The sequence below is a fragment of the Amphiura filiformis genome, chromosome 1 (assembly GCF_039555335.1).
Source record: "Amphiura filiformis chromosome 1, Afil_fr2py, whole genome shotgun sequence".
Taxonomy (NCBI): Eukaryota; Metazoa; Echinodermata; class Ophiuroidea; order Amphilepidida; family Amphiuridae; genus Amphiura; species Amphiura filiformis.
Window position 1 is genome coordinate 32,829,885 of NC_092628.1, and position 18,101 is coordinate 32,847,985.

Sequence of the window (18,101 nt, forward strand, 5' to 3'; positions counted from 1 at the left end):
TAATTTAATAAGTTTTACACAATGACATTGATTATTTCAGATTCCATCTTAACTTCATTAAATTTCATTCTTCTTGTCTGCCAAATATGCTAATTCTATTATGCAGTCTATCTGTGAGCGACTCCACACGGGGCCAGATCCGAATCAATGCGCACTTTTGAGAATGCTGATCAAAGCAAACTTTTCTTGTACGTGCCAATGACATTGTGCCATGCGCGTTTGACACCCGCATGTACTGTAATGCACTTACAAGAAATGTGTTCACTACGCGATAATTTCCCACATGCAGATCAGTTGCTATTGTTGATGCGGATCACATGAGTGCATATTGCTGCGAATCTCGCCTCCAATGTGGAATTGCCTTGTGTCAGCTTTTATACTATATCTGCATTTGATATTTAAAGCTTTGACCAGGCAGATGAAGATGGATATATAGCTTTGTCAGCCAATATTGTTTTAACAAGATACACCATACAACATGCAATTTCCAAAGCCAGGGTATCAATCATTTTATAAGCTCTACATGTAGTTTCGAGACATGACAAAATCCTAATTATCCCAACCAGTCCAGTCAAGTATCAACAGCCAATTGAGGCCTACTGGCGCAATAAACGCTTGTGCTGCGCGCTCGCAACTTGGACGTCACAATCTGAGGGAACTGGACCAGTTCTATCATTTTATAGGTAATTCAATCTTTTTTAAACAGGAAGTCCCGCTTTGCCAGTTCCCCACAGAAGAACTGACTTACAATGTACACCTTTTACTTTGATGACAGATACATGTAGAACAGAGTTTACGTGGATAAATTTTAACCTTGACTAATCCCCTAAGGAAGTTGAACCAAACTTTTAAGTTGATGATTTGAAAATCTGTTTGAAATTTCACATACCTCACTAAAAATTTCCATCACTCCCCCTCCCTGATTTGTGCCCCAGCAGTTGGTGCTAATTTGATACACCTTTTACACAACTGCTGCCTAGTGTACATTTGAAATCAGCTTTTTGTGGTCGTATTACGTTAGTCCTTGCAATTCAGCAGGGAATCCATCCCATCCATAATACATTATTGATCACTTTAATACTAAACTAAATGGAAGGACAAGTTCTAATACTAAACTAAGTGGAAGGACACGTTCAACCTTCATCTTTGTATAAAATTTCATGCTTTTTATGCGTCTTTTTAAATTAGTTTGCTCCAGGGGGTTTGCTCCCAGGAATTGATGGACGTCACCCACGGACCTCGGGATTGTGCGTATGGAACATCATTTTAAAGGTGAATCTTCACAATATGACTGATTATATATACACAATTAAGATCTGTTTAGTGTATCACTATTATAGTGTAGTTCTTTATTTAACAATCATACTAGCACTAAAGAGAAGATATCGCTAGTATTCATGATCTTTTGCGGTTGCCGCGGTCGACTTGCTAAAACCTTGCTAAAACCACGTGATATCACGTGATACGTTGTTATCGGGTATCGATTGATCAGTTGCCTCTCTCAGCAGTTGTTTACCTTGTGTTTACTATGCAATGACCGTGGACCGCACGGGATCGCAATTAGAAAACATCATGCTCGAGAACCATGAAATGTTTTCATTATTCAGTAGAAAACGACATACCAATAAACATTCCAGGGTATGTCAAGTCCAACTGTTGCACAATAAAGCAATATGGTCATTCTGAAGTTTAAATTTCGTCCATGAACCTGTCGAATTCCACTACCGTGGCGCGTAGCATACATACATTCATATCAACGGAAGTTCCACAGAAGTCGCATTTTCACGATATTCGGGCACAATTCCAAGATATTTATGGACATTTGCATAAGTTCACGATATTCGGGCATGTATGCAGTCCGTAATTTCACGATATTCGGGCACACAGAACCCTTCTCGGGCACGACATATCACATCACATGCAATCATAATTCATATCTCACTCAGTCAGAATACTGACTATATTAGGGACCTACTTGAAAAATCCCAATTGCAAATCTAAATGGTTATTTATGCACATGTAAACAAATGAACAATCTTTGACTTTTGGATATGGTATCAAAACATATGAATCCACGCCACGGCCAATTGTCTTATCCCTGGTCCCATCAACTTTTGAGGTGTAGTATTAATGCGGATGTCAATTGCAATCCCTCCCCCTAGTTTAATAGGGGTCCACCGCTCGGTCCGACACGCTGTTAGTCCGACAACACAAATTCCCTATACTTAGAGGTGCGTCATTCCGAAATTGAAAGCATGACGCTAGTCCGAAAATAAAAACCATTGCAACAGTCCGCCACGCTGCTAGTCCAAATCTGAAAGCAGTTTTCAGTCCGACACACTGTTAGTCCAAATCCAAAATACACTGCGCTAGTCCAAATTTGGAAAACACTTCTTCAGTCCAACACTGCGGTAGTCCGAAACTGAAAACCATGGCGCTAGTCCGAAACTGAAAACTACTAATGTTCGGACTAGCGCAGTGTTTTTCAAATTAGGACTAGCGCAACGGTTTTCAGTTTCGGACTAGCGCAGTGTCGGACTGAAGGAGTGTTTTCCAGATTCGGACTAGCGCAGTGTTTTTCAGTTTCGGACTAGCGGCGTGTCGGACTGGCAGAGTATTTTAGATTCGGACTAGCGGCGTGTCGGACTGGTGCAGTGCATTTCAGATTCGGATTAGGGGCGTGTCGGACTAGTGGAGTGTCGGACTAGCGGTGTGTCGGACTAACGCCCTGTACTCGTTTAATAGTACCTGGGCCAAGTGATGTAACACAGTCACAGGGCTGTCAACTTGTTAGAATTGCGGGGACATGGTCACCCGGTCAGTCCGAAACACCGTCAATCCGAACCCGTCAATCCAAAACCTCAAAAAGACGTCTTATTTTTAAAAAGGCGACTTAATTCTAAAAAGGCGACTTAATTTAAAAAGACGTCTTATTTTTTAAAAGGCACATTTTCAATATAAATGGCTATTTTTTTTACAAAAATCTCTCGTTCTAAAAATAAGTCACCTTTTTTACTGAAATGGCGACTTTAAAAAAACCAGTTGCCTTTTTCTGAAATAACGTCTTAAAAAAGTTCCTTTTTTTCTGAAATGACGTTCGGACTGACAGGGGTTCGGATTGGCGTGTTGGACTGACGGGAGACCCCAGAATTGCTTGGTATGAGCCACTTTTGACTGAGACAGTTGGGCGCCTGTGTAACAACTCCATGTGCCCCAAAAGTCTTAGCTAGTCGCAGGTCTGAGGGGGCATAGATTGCAATTGACAGCCACATAATAAACATCAAACTTTTTTGGCAACCCATCCTAGCATGTGATGGGACATATACATAGGGAGCAAGACATTTTGAATGTTATCAGTTTTCCTCTGAAGCTTGCCTTAAAAATATTTACCCTTTCCCAACATGATAAGTCACCCACTCAGGTTACACATATAGCATCACCCCTATCCTTGTTTGACAACAAATAGGTTACTCAATACAACACAATAGTGGCATAGCTGGGGTGGGGCACAAGCTGCCCCCTGTGACCCCCCATGCTGACCACCTAATATTTAGGCTTTTTCTGTACTTCTTTGACCATTTTCTTCAAATTTCCCTATGAAAGTTGCCTTGTCCCCGCCCCTCTGAAAAAGTTCAAGCAATGCTACAAATGTACTGCAACACACTGAAAGATACGAGTGCTTCCACACTTTATATTTAATTTCTATTTTATTTTTAATGTACATGATTTTTTATGCACTACAGTACAATGAATATTGTGTTAAAATGGAAAAATGAACAATTCAGTACCATATTCAACATGTTTAGAAAAATACTCATGTGAAACCAGGTGGTGTATGACGTGCAGTCCCTAAATTCAGTAAATTTTCATCGTCAACCGTGTAATTGAATAAGATTATTTTGAAACGCTTGAAATATCACAAACAAATAGGCCTATGTTGATAAATAATATAAATACAAGCTAAAACCGTTGGGGTTCGATAATGAACCCCACAAAACTAACCGAGTATATGGAAAATGCCATACGGCCGGGCGGTTTCACGAGTTGCCGGCTCGATCATGTCATCCGCCGCCTGTGTGAAACATTATTTTCGCATTTTTGTTAAACCATTTTTTTTCATTTTCAGCCAATTTGACAAGTTGACCTCATATGAACTTTGACCTCATATGTGACCTTCAACAACATGAGGGTTCCCATAGTGCAGCTATGACTCAAGTTTGATATAAAATTGGATTGACCGAGTTTTAAAATATAGGACAAGACATAGTTGAGTCCAATATTTTAAAACTCATAGCGAGACCAATAAGTATTGGGCGTAAAGCATCAATTTTATCATTATTATGTGTTGGTTCCAATATTTCCACACACTTGGATTAAACAAAACATAATAATGGTTGCAATAGTATTTGAACTGTTCATATGTGCACATCCATATCAAAACGATGTACTTGTCGGCTGCTACATGTGTCTCATTTCAAATAATAGGAATAAATACCAGACTCATCTCAAGTGGAGGTCAATTCAAATCATCCCCAAGTCACATGGTTAAAAAGAAGCCCGCCAGAGCATTTCTTCTGGGGTGAACCAAACCTGTCTTGTTATCAAATTAATCAGTGACAATGTTATCTCTGAATTTGATAGATGCTAATTGATGTTTTAATGTTATTACCTCAATTAGCATCTGTCTGATTCAGAGATAACCTTGTCACTGATTAATTTGATAACAAGACAGGTTTGGTTCACCCCAGAAGAACTGCTCTGGCGGGGCTTCCTATTTAAGGAATGTGTACTGTATTCCTTAACCATGTGACTTGGGATGATTTGAAGTGACCTCCACTTGTGTTGAGTCTGACATGTAGCAGCTGACAAGTGCATCATGTAAAGCAGCGTAGAGTCTAATGGAAGTTAATGTCCATGTATACGGGAGCGATTTCCAGTTGTGCAGTCTTTGGGAAGACTGCATCTGTTATGATACGATGATACGTTTCGATAATATTTTGGGGAGAGTGGATTAGGATTTCTGGTATTATCATTGGTGCTACGTTGATGGAGTTGAGGTAGTTCGCAAGCTGAAGGCGTAAAACTGGATATCCATTCTCCGGTTTACCGTTTTCCATGTGATGACGGTCTGAAGCCTCGGGCCGTTTCATGGTTTGGCAATCACCTGTGTATACAGCAAAAAGAACAAAAAACAATTTAGTTAATTATAAGTATGAAAATCAAATTGCAGCACTAATTTTATACAGTCTGAACAGTAATTGTGGCGGCATCAGATATTTTTGCGGAGGGGGCATATGGGGGGACTGGAGAGGAGATCTCCGACTGGGGATTACCCCCCCCCGGCATGCACTGCACCGCCACTGTTGAACACACAATCCCATCACATGAACAGGCAATAAATGAATTTTGTATTTGAATGATGATTTTTTGCCCTGTTTTGTATACACATAAATTTTTAACTTCCCGGCTGAAAACACGAGTTCCAAAGGAAATTCATCAGGTGGATTATTTGTGTTTAATTTGGACAACCAATTTACATGTAGAACTTTGTTGTTGTTGGGCTCTGTCAAGTCAACATATTACAAAGGAAAAAACAATCATGTTGTTTACCCTTCCTACATGATGCAGTACATTACACCAGATTATTTTAGGATTTCACTACATTCATAACATTCCTAATTTGCATGCACCACTCGGGGTGTCATCTCATCTCAGCTCCTATAAAAGTTTTTTTTGTCAGAATTAAAAACCAACCACAACTATTTATTCGTAAAATATTCTTTGAAGAAGAAATAATTACAACAATGGACATGAAAATACAAAGCCAACAATTAGATCACAAGCATGAAGTATGCTACGTGCAGCAACGCTACAGCTGATTTTGTCATGATGAATGATGACATACAAATGCATAATGCACGAATATCATTCTTTGCCGGTATCCGGGAAGTCATCTCATCTCAGAAACAATAAAGGATGTACTGCAAAACATCAGAATTAAAAACCAAACCACCAAGTCAAGTATTTATTCGGAAAAAAGAAGGAAATAAAATTCATATTACGATCGACACGGCATGTGAAAATGCAATATCCACATTCTTTACGTACACACACTGACACAGTACATGCGAATGCATGCAACCAAACACAGCCAAAGAAACTCTCTCTGACCAGCGTAACGGGCTCAAACCAAGTAACAATCGAATATTTATGTACACAAAGACTCATACTTACCAATATAGCCCAAAACATGCGATCAAACTTGATATTTTCCCAATTTCATAGCAGATTCTGTCATTCTGATCCAGACGAAATGTCACACTTTCGCTGTCCACTCGCCACTGTGAGTTTCGTGACCTCGGGTTTGTTTACAACTTGGTAGCTAGATATCGATTGATCGCTGCATTGTATACATTTGGCTGATCCCGTTTTATTCAGCAAATTTTGCGAAATTTGGACAACTTTCATTGACTGTTTTGCCGTCTAAACCTGAATCGTTAGTGAAAAAAAATGAGCATGGACACGAAGGGGAACCACTATGAACCAGGGATCGTCTTGATTTCACTAACGATTCAGGTTTAATGCCTATATTTGAGTTCAAAGATGGGGAGTTTCAGACGGGAACACACGCAAGAGAATAGGGTGTAATTTGAAACGCTTGCGAACACGGAGGAATTCAGAGCGAGTTCTGCTGTATGCAGGGATTCTTCTAGCACTACATGGGGATAGAGGGGAAAACCAAGGTCCCATCTGGCGACTGGATTGGAACATAACGATTGAGACAAGGTTTACTATTCCAAGTGATGTAATAATCGGATTAACTACCATAGCAATAGGTTCAGATAATTGTTGAATATATTGCGCTGCGCTACAAGCAGGTTGCACTCATCCCCTGTCAGGGGTGTGATTGGTGCTTTATGAAAAAAAACCCAAGGCAATGAATTTGCGAAGCGGAGCGAGCGGAGCTCTCGCCTGTTGCGGCCGGGGGTCCAGAAAGCCAGAGGGGTTTTCCACACTTGAGCACCACTGGAGATGCAATTTCATGGGGTAAAAGGCAGAAATGAGAAACTGTTAAAATACTTCACTTTATAGTATAAAAACGTTTATTGTCTGTGAATACATACTTCCAGTATCATATCATTCACATACACATGAGAAATTGCATCACCATTTTTGCACAGTGTGTCTATAAATCATCCAGTCAGGGTTCTAAGGAATTTTCATTTTAAAATTGGAGATTTTCTCATATCTGGAAACTGAAAATTCCGGAAATGTGACAACTCTGTTAAGCATTTAGCTCTTGGTCCAGGGCCACTCCAAAAGCGACAAAAAAAAATTAAATTTTTTTTTTTTTTTTTTTTGAAAATCCGGATTTTTTTAATCCCAAAATCCGAAATCCGAAAAATCCGGAAAAATCACACCCCTGCCTGTGTATGTCTGCAATCATAGATTGAATACAATGCCGCTCTTTTTACAGATACTAAGCTTACAGGTGCGAGTGATCAGCATAATATGAATATTCTATAGAATTACAATCCAGGTCTTTATCCCTGCTCTTTGACATCTATGGTTCAGATCAGAGGTACCACATGAACATATTAGTGCAGTGCGCTATATTCAAAAATTGTTTTAACCTATTGCTTATGTTAGTTAATCTGATTATTACGTCACTTCGACAGTGAATTTAATAGCCAAACTGCAGCACTTTTATCAGTTATGTTCACTGAAGCAAAAAGACCAGTCAGACCACAAAGGATACAGGTCATTTTAGAGAGCATAAAGCGCGCTTCAGACTCCGAGTATTATGCGTACAATATTGTATGTACAATATATGCGTTATTTAATCTATTGCCATTCTATTTCCAGTAATGTTTAAGTTCTAACGAATGTTTGATGACGAAAAATCGATAATATGTTGCATACAATATCTAGCAGAAATATATTATCGATTTTACGTCATCAAACATTCAAGAACTTAAACATTACTGGAAATAGAATGGCAATAGATTAAATAACGTACATATTGTACATACAATATTGTACGCATAATAAAAAAGTCTGTATACTGCTTAAAAATTGTTTTATGTCACAAGCTGGACAGTATTATAGTGGTTTATTTTTGGTTGGTTGATTTTATGACCCTTTCATTACTTTTTCTGATACCATTGTAAATTATTATTACAAACAAGTAAACAAATTTGCACACCCAGCACTTAATCTGTCTGACAGGCCAAGCACAATCAATAATAGAAATAGCAAGGTCATTGAGAAAATTGTATTGACCATCAATACAATTTTCATGGGTGCAGTTTTGAACCAGGGACCCCTCTGGTGCCAGCCAGACACGCACACAGCCATACCTTGCCACATGAGTCTACCTTGCCCGGCCAAGCTTTCCTTGCCCATATTACTGTTCGCATGATTATGCAATCACATCACATGGGATACCCGTGCTTGCAGATGTTTAATTGGTTTGGTTAGGGTTAACCGCAAGACCAGCTCTACAGTAGCATATATACCGATACGTCTTTTATTCTTGCACAATAGCTTGTTGGTCTTGCGCAACATTGCTTCGTAGCCCCGTTCTGGCCCGGTTCTGTATTAATTCAATCCCTATTTATTTTAACCCCTTAAAATGATTATAATTTTTTGTTTTACTGTTTTCACCTATAGCAGGAATTTTATTTGAAAGAACACATGTGGCTGCCAATAGTGGGACGATTGTATACGTACACTGTGTGATGAACGCTTGCATGTGCGTAACGCAGAATTGAATCTAAACATGCAAACACACTCGTGATTGGTCAGTATTTTCAATTGTATCCAAGGTTGTGCGTTTGCGTTGTATTTTGAAATATGCAGCATACGAAGTGACGTAATAAATTAGATTGACTACCATAGCAATAGGTGAAAACAATTTTTGAATATATGGCGCTGCACTACAAGCAGGTTGCACTCATCACCTGTTGTATGTCTGCAATCATATATTTAATACATACCGGTCTTTTCAAAGATACTAATCTTACAGGTGCAAGTGATCAGCATGATAAGGTTCTATGCAGAGATACCGTGTGAACATTGAATATATTGGGGTATATTCAAAATTGTTTTACTTATTGCTATGGTAGTTAATCTGATTATTACATAACTTTGCCAGTGTATAAGTATAGAATAACCTTCATCAATATGTCAATACTGCAAGATAGATTGTAGGTAGATCTACATACAATTTTTCTATCAGGGGCCATCAGCATGATCAATCAGTATGTATACACAATAAGTGTAGATATATTATCTCTATAGGTCAAGGTTACTTGTCTAAATTTGTATTGATCAATGCATATGATTAAATATGAGAGGAAACAAATATACAACAACCTGTATTGCATGTTTCTGAACTTAATTATTACATCCCAAAATTTGTATAAATTTGATTCATAAAGGTCTAAAATGCCGAGTTATTTCTTAATGATCACAAACAAATAGAAAGTATGAACTAGAATAATACATAAAAAAGTTGTACATGTAGTATTCCAATCCTGGACAATTTGTGAATAGACTTGATTTAACAAATTTTACAATTTTGTTTATGTGTAGACTGATGGCTTACCTGTGAAACAAATATGCCATTTCAAAACCTTTTTTTTTTTTTTTTTAATTCAAGGAAAATAGCTTTCATTCATGAGAAAAATTTAATCCAAACTATTTGTTTATTTCATTTACTGGGAGCGCTTTGAGGAACATCCTTGTCATAAGCTTATGTTGTTATTTCTGATGTTTCTTAGAAATAGCTAGAGACCTAGGTGATGTCAGGTCCGTCACGAGTTTACAACATCGGCTGATATTGAGGAAGTTCCTTGAAAGTGCTCGCAGAATGCAAAATAAACAAATTGTGTTATATCTACTTTTAAATCATTCTCAATTTATTCTACATATGAATCTGCAATTCTATAACACTAAATATAACAATTCTATATCTTTCTTGAAGCTTTTGCTTAAAAAGGAACATTGTTACTGAAGTGTTATTGGTTGACCTTCACCTTGCACATTTTTGTCAAGGTGTCCACACTTCAAGGGGGTGATTGAGGATTTCTAAAAAATTGTTTTTAGCTATTGATAAATTGATGTAATTTCGCAAAGAAATGTCGTATCAACATGGGGTTTTTAGTTTCTGAAAGCTCTAAATGTCCTCCTTACAAACATGTAAAACTCCTTTTCAACCAGGGTCGACATGGGACTCATGCTCCTTGTTCACATATATGAACTTCGCTCCACAATGTGATGATGTTATTGACCTTCGCTTAATGACCTTTCGAATATTGTTAATCTCATTTCCCAGTCATTTCAAGATGACAAGAATTTTCACAATCATAAATATTTCTTTTTCCTTTTATTGCCTCATTTTTGGATCAATACTGGATAGATCACCTAAGTTATCATAAATAGAGAAAACTAACTAGTACATCGATTCTTTTGGCCAGGTCGACCGTCACTTTTTGGTGTTGTCAACCTCGTCCCACATCTTTTTATCCTCCCTTACTAATACTTGAGGATGCATGGTCACCAAATCTGTCATCTATACCAATTTGGCATCACTGAACAAAGCCAGTGTCTATGGCATTACTGAACAAAGCCAGTGTCTGTGTCTAATTTTACAGAGGATTTTCAGTGTATAATTTGAACACAAAAGAGGGTTACTTGCTGCAAAAAATGAGTTGCTCCAAATGCAAGCCCAAATTTGAACAAGCAACCAATATGTCACATTAAAGGGCTTACATTCTCAAGAGATTTCTACTTCCAAGAAAATTAATTTGTAAGAATCAATTTCGATTCACTCTCAGACCATGACTACTAAACAGATAACCAAATCAGTGCATACCAGTACCATTCTTCAAATTCAACTGACCTGATTCCTGCAGAGCCTATTTACTAACTACTTTTTTCAATCAGCCTGGATATGTCAGTTGTAAATCTCATGATATAACACTTCTTTTTAATTTAACAGTATCCCAAACTACACTACAGGATTCCTATTGTGGCCGCCTGCTCAGGTACACTGTCTGCAAGGTACCTGACTGGTACACACAGAGTAACCTACACAGTACCAATGCTGCTACTGCACAGGACCCCACCAGCAGTGGTGCTGCACTGTTACTACACTGCTACTCCCCTCGTACTTCACAGTGCCAGCTAAGTAACTTGCCTACGGTGTACCTGTGCAGGTGACGGAAATAGGAATCTGGTAGTGTAGAAGATACGTGCCATTCAGTATGTGATGTAACACATTCCCTCCTTTGATATCTGTGAGGGAAAGCACCGGACCCCACAATGGAAATCTTTCAAACCCACCAATTTTGCACTTGATTGTGGCTGACAACATGAAGCATACCCATATTGGCTATTCCAGTTGAAATCCATACACCCCCTATGGAAGACATGACCTTAATCTTCCACAGAGGGTGTGTGAATTTCAAATGGGGTTACCTAAATGGGTGGCTCCATTTGAAATCTACACCCCCTGTGTGAGAGATTAAGGTCATGTCTTCCATAGGGGGTGTATGGAATTTAACTGGCATAGCCCAGTGCTTACAGACACTACTCCTCCAATCAGCCTAGATTTAGCACTTGTAAATCTTATGGTATAACACTTCTTAATTAACAGCATTCCAAACAAGCAGATATTTGAACAGGTCCATGCCAATGGAACTCGTATACAGACTACTACAAAGAGAAATGTATGTTTGTACCTACAGGTTTGTTCGCCCCAAAAATATGCACTTTCACAACTACACCTAATACATCTAACATGGCGCTAAAATAAAGATTCTCATATTTTGATCCATAGGTCCTAAATTCTTTTTAGAATTGGAATAAAACATTGCACATGTTCCCCTTAAGATTTCCCACAGCCTTTGGGTCAACTCATATAGCTCAGAAATTATTGAAATTATATTTCCTTCAGTTAACTTAACTGCTTATCCAATGCATGTGTAATTAAATTATACGCTACAAATGAGTTATGAGTTTGCGCTTGTTTCACATCACAATCTACCAGCATGTCCATTATTTATTTGTTGCAATAAGGAAAGCTGTTTGTTTTGAAACCAGATTTTTCCACATGGTGGTATTTATTCAATTCGAAGCACAGTTTTCTTCCAATTGCCAAATATCCCAGAAATCTTTGTGATTTTCCCATTACTGAGCACAGCTAAACAACCTATGTAAATGCAAAACACACACAGATAGGTATTGCCACCTCCAAGTATGCCTCCAATAGAATCTGTCTACGTATGTAATATCAAAAGATATGACAACAGAGGGCACTGTAACAGGTTAATACACATCATGCAACTGCTAGACAGGTGAGGGCAGCATTGCAATTTTGCTTACACATTGCAAAGCAAACCAGAGGAGGTATGACCAGCTGTTTCGGTTGGCTTCATACTTAGCACTTTCCTTCCAACTATCACTACACCAATTAATTAATGTTTTTAATTAATTGTAGGTCATACATGATGTAACATCAAGCTTCTTGGCAGTATTACAAATGCAGATCTAATGTAAAATAAGCATGATGGCAGCTGCGTAGATCTATTTTCTGGTAGTTGGTCAGGTTGAATTCAGTTTATCTATTTATTCTTCATTCATGTAAATAACCATGTCCTTTACTAAATGGATAAGTCCTTATATCTCAGGTTATGTAATAGAGCACTGTAATTGGTGTATAGATTGCAATGAGGGATCAGAGGGATTAATAGTAGTAGTATTTCAAAGTACTTACAATGTTTTTGCATTCTGCCAAAGGTATTTGCTCACAATTTCAATTTTCTGAATTAATACTTGATCATGCGCATATTTTGGAGGGGGCTTTTGGGGGAACCAAAACGAAGGGCGGGGAAGAAGAAGGCGGCAAAAAAAATTAGTAAAAAGAAAAAAGGGCGGAAAAAATTTAAAAAGTATAAAAATTGTGAAAAAATGGTACTATACATCAAAATGTGTTGCTTTTAGGGCGCTAGCGCTTATAATCCTTTTTTTTTTTTCTCTTCACTTTTCAAACCACCGAAAAAAAGCGGGTCAACCTTTTCAGGCTGTTGAGGAAGGGGCGGCAAAATTGAATTTTCTTCAGCTCCCCGGGGTAGGAGCGGCCACGGTACGCCACTGTTGATCACTCACCTGGAAAAGATCCTGCGATGACCGATGGCGGACATGAGTGCGACCTATTCAAGCGGTGTTCATCTCTGTGTCCAACGGCTCTATCCTCCACCATGTATAAAGTATCAGGAACATAAGACATACGCATGAATCGTAGCCTCACTGATTCAACATCAGAAACCATCTGATCATCAAGAATTGCCTGTGTAAACAAATTTAAAATTTAAACATAATTAATTGATCTCTTTTCATACAATGTGAGGGTTTTCATTCACTCCTATATCAAAGCAGCCAATCAGAAAAGCGGTTAGAAATAGGCAGAGTGCATTGATTGTGTACAAATAATGTGCACTCTGTGTACTACGTGCAGTGCTTTTGTACGCATTCGCGTCCCGTAGGATTGAGATGTTGGTGCATCTAATGCACTCCCCCTCAGTATGTGTGCATTATTTTGTACAATTTCACTCCCAACAAGTGATACGCATTTATTAACCTATAAATAAATGGCTTGTATTCAACATATGCAAGGAGACTCTCAAACTGGCATGACCGAGAAGAATTAAGTTAACTTTACACAATGTTATATGACTGGTTCAATTTCCATTCATGTTACGCTGCCAGATCGAGGCTCTATAGAACACTATAAAGTATAGTATTTGATACTTCTCAAATTAGTGCACAACTGTTTATGACCTGAATCTTTTGCAATGTGCCTACCCCAAATCACACAGGTAGCTTTGCTGGTTTGTTTAAACACTCATTTAGATCCCTCCTGATGGGACCAGGCTCAAATAAAATACTCAAGACAGTCTAAAAAGTCTATCTAAGCATGCTGGTCCATATGGAAAGAAAAGTGGTAAACAGATTTGAAGATAAAAAACAGGGAAAAGAAGGCCATTCCAGAAATCAAGTAACAAATATTACTGTCAGCCTTTAGGTCGAGAGAAAGGAAATTGTTAATCCAATCTCTACTGCCACAAAAGGCATCACTTACCTTGGCTTCTTCCACAAAAGGGGTAAATAACCTAGGCCTTGGGTATAAACGTCTGCTCTTCCCTCGGATCCATGGATTACGATTTGGAGACATATCATCTCCAGAAAACATATGCGAAGGTGGCGTGGGTATCAGCCCTCTCTTGATTGCGCTAGCTAGTGTATCGTGCCCTCTAGGGATGATGTGCTCTAGTCGAACCAATGGGAGCAGGTCGCTGATGATTTCTCTCAGTTCATAGTTGTCAAGATCTCGCCTTTTGATGCCTTTACGGCTGACGCTATGCTGGGTGTTACTCAGTAGGTTAGGTTCTGTGTGATGTAAAATTATAAAGAAATTTTGCAGAATTTGGAAATTAAACAATCTAAATTTATCTTATTTAGAATCTTGTACTTAACACTTCAAATGTTATCATACTAATCGATAACAAGCAAGATAGTATGCTAACCCCTATGCTACCATTTAACGGAACTTTAAGATGATTGTTTCAAGCACCTTTAGTATGTGCTATGTAATTAGGTGTGCCATGTAATCCAACAATGTACACTATGTCACACTTTCACCTTGTGTCTGAAATTTCATCCCTGAATTTCTTGGCTGCATGACTTCCTTGAGAAAAGTAAGCACAACTTTACATACATATCACAGATCTATCCATGCAATTGAGCAAAATTATCCAACATTCGCCAAAACAACATGACAGAGTCTTATTGTTTAAAAAACAATAGACTTTTCCAGCAAATCACAGAATCCTTTATAATTGATATACACATTGATGCAAACACTGTTACTGCGGACAATACAATTTTGACAGGGGTATATACTATAGACCCTGCATAATATGACATCACTCATCCTCATTTAAATAAATTCTGTCCACCAGGAGGACTCCAACAGATAATTCACATGATAGCACAATAAAACAGGTGATATGTTTGGTTGTGGAATCGAACTAGAGACCTGTCCCTCCGACTTAGCTACCATTTCAATTGTTATACCGTTTAGATTAGTTTTATTGCATAGGGTCTATAACCTTGATAATTCCCTATTTTTGGGTATGAAAAAAAAAGCACTTTTGGAAGTTATGGAAGAAAAAGCCCTGTTACCCACTGAAATATAAACATCTCTTGAAAATTAATGTATGGAAAAAATTTGCCCTTCTGTAAAGATATATACCCCTGCATTGAAATTCTAAGCAATGTGGCCATCTGCATGATGCATTTATGGTTACTATCGCAAAGGTTTTCTGAATTTACCAAAATGGACTATTTTCTAAATGTTCATGTGTTCAGCCATATCAAAATGATGCGGCTATCAAGTGCAACATGGAACTTCTTTCATGAGATCAAGCAAATGTTAACTACTGACAACTTATATGTAACGTGTCATGTCAAAAGGAGACACTTTTGGGCAGGATCGTAAATGGAGAAATAGCCAAAAATCTGCCAGGGGGTGATTTTTTTCACAATTTTTGTTTGTTACTAATTTGTGATGTTATTAATGTTAAAAATATTGTCTGATAGTTTCAGACTGGAATATAACTGGTATCTTGTATTTTTTGAGACATTTTTCAAGATAATTCCTACTCTCAACATTGTCAATAATATTTTTAATCTCAATTTCCAATTTTATAATACCATAACTTACAAACTCAATATCTTCGCTTAGGAATGTCCGATTTCATTGGGGAAAACGGCGTTGTGGAGCAAAATATCTCTATACTTGAGATATGTAAAACCCTCAAAATTGATAACCTGCCCAAAAGTGTCTTTTGACATGATTGACATGACACGTCACATCTATAATTGTACAGGCCACCCACCTATTCAACCCGTCTTGCATTGACTATCAGCTACATGTATATATGTGATTAGATATGTGACAGGTCATAGCCGACAACTGTATCGTTTTGATGTGGCACGACACACATACATTGACAGATGATGCATTTTTGTTGGTTGTGATTTCCAAAATACAAGTCAAAGATGCTCACAGCACTGATTTTTGAAACTTACAAATTATGGAAGGAGATAAAACTTTTCAAACTCCACATTCCATAAAAGTACTGTTTTTTTTAATTTAAATAATATTATTCTGTATTCTGCCAGATTGAAACAAGGCTCAACCATAACCCTTTATTTTTACCTAACTGGGAATAGAAGTAAAAAATCTACATTCCATCAATTTCTAGAAAAAATTGCCATATTTTAGAAAAATAGTAGGTATGTTTTTGGTATTTTTCCCCAAACAATTTATCGAATATAAAATTTTGACTTTTTTCTCAGTTCAAGGATTCGGATTCAGTTGTTTTATTCACCCCCCCCCCCCATTAAAAATAGTGCAATATTTTTCTTATATCTTATAGTTGTCAGTAATGCATAAATTCTTGTTGGGTAATATGGAAGTATTTATGTAGGTCAACTCAAACGGTTCAGTCTTTTCCCTTTCTTACTTCCTTTTTTCACTCTACACTCTTTTCAAAGCTTACATAGTGTGTGACTCTATGATCCATGACAAAATTGATTCTGTACTTTTAACTTAAGCATCTCCATTCTGAAAATGCCTAGAGTGCAGTAGCATAGCCAGCAGGGGGGCAGGGGGACAGACTGCCCCTCATGAAAGAAAAAAGTGCCCCTTTGACCAACATGACCTAAGGGCAAAGGAAAAGAAAAAGGGCAAGGAGCCCCTTTTCCATCAAAATTCACCCTGTTCATGGGCCAAAATAGTGTAAAATACAAAATTTATGCGCGCTGCACGCGCACATTGTCACAATAAAGCCATTTTCATCTCGATCATGGGCAAAAATAGTGTCAAATTCAATTTTTTTGCACGCTACGCGAGCACATCATCACAATAAAGCCTTTTTGGAAGCTCAAAAACATGTTGCAACTGCAATTTTTTTTTTCAGCTGTTCCCCTGAAATTTTATTTTGCCCCCTCTGACCAAGAAAGCTGGCTACGCCCCTGCTAGAGTGACTGCCCTGTTCCTGATTCTGTACTCAAACTTTACCTGGGCACCTTGGGAAAAGAATACTAGTGCATTGAAACCCAGGTTAAATAAGAATGAAATGAAATAAAATAAATAAACATCTCCATTCTGAAAATGCCCTAGTGACTGCCCTGTTCCTGATAGCAAGCACTGGCTTGTAACAAGACAACACTTCAGACATCAATAACTTAAGTCTGTCTGAATTCATTGGCACTGATACACTCAAAATCGGGGGAAATTATTTAAAAATAAAAGATTGAGTACACACTTTGCCTGCATTCTGACAATGCCCTAGTGACTGCCCTGTTCCTGATAGCAAGCACTGGCGTGTAACAACACTTCAGACATCAATAACTTAATAGTCTGTCTGAATTCATTGGCGTTGATACACTCGAAATCGGGGGAAATTATTTAAAAATAAAAGACAAACTTTGCCAGCATTCTGAAAATGCCCTAGTGACTGCCCTGTTCCTGATAGCAAGCACTGGCGTGTAGCAGGCAACACTTCAGACATCAATAACTTAATAGTCTGTCTGAATTCAATGGCATTGATACACTCGAAACCGGGGAAAAATTATTTAAAATCTAAAAAGACTAGATTTCCTTACCTCTCTCTTCCATTCTTTTGATGAGTTGATATTCTCCCCACTTGACAACGGCTTTGAGAATTTCTGCTTCACTGGCCTGAAACAAATTAATAACTATATATTACGCAGGCTGAATGTATAAAGGCGGATCTTCCTGCCCACCTTGGTTACTGAGATGATATTTTATAATTCATAGGGCATGCTCTGTTAAATAAGTGTACTATTGAATTAAATATCTAGTACATTTGCCGGGTTTTTTTTGTATGCAGAAAGGTGTTTTCTATTACGTGATATGATTTGATTAGTCAGAAATTTTGAAATTTTAATTATTACCATTTCTAATTTGCTCAGTATCTACGCTTACTTGAGGTAAATCCCTGGCA

General features: G+C 37.9%; 1 protein-coding gene across 1 annotated transcript in view; it reads right to left on the minus strand.

The window, feature by feature from the left end:
* The window catches only part of LOC140145527 (BTB/POZ domain-containing protein 7-like), a 106,514-nt gene that overhangs the window by 47,390 nt on the left and 41,023 nt on the right, over window positions 1-18,101 (minus strand). Inside the window, 3 exon segments of the mRNA XM_072167263.1 lie at window positions 13,174-13,354; window positions 14,147-14,454; window positions 17,740-17,815. Of these exon segments, the coding sequence (XP_072023364.1) occupies window positions 13,174-13,354; window positions 14,147-14,454; window positions 17,740-17,815 (565 nt within the window).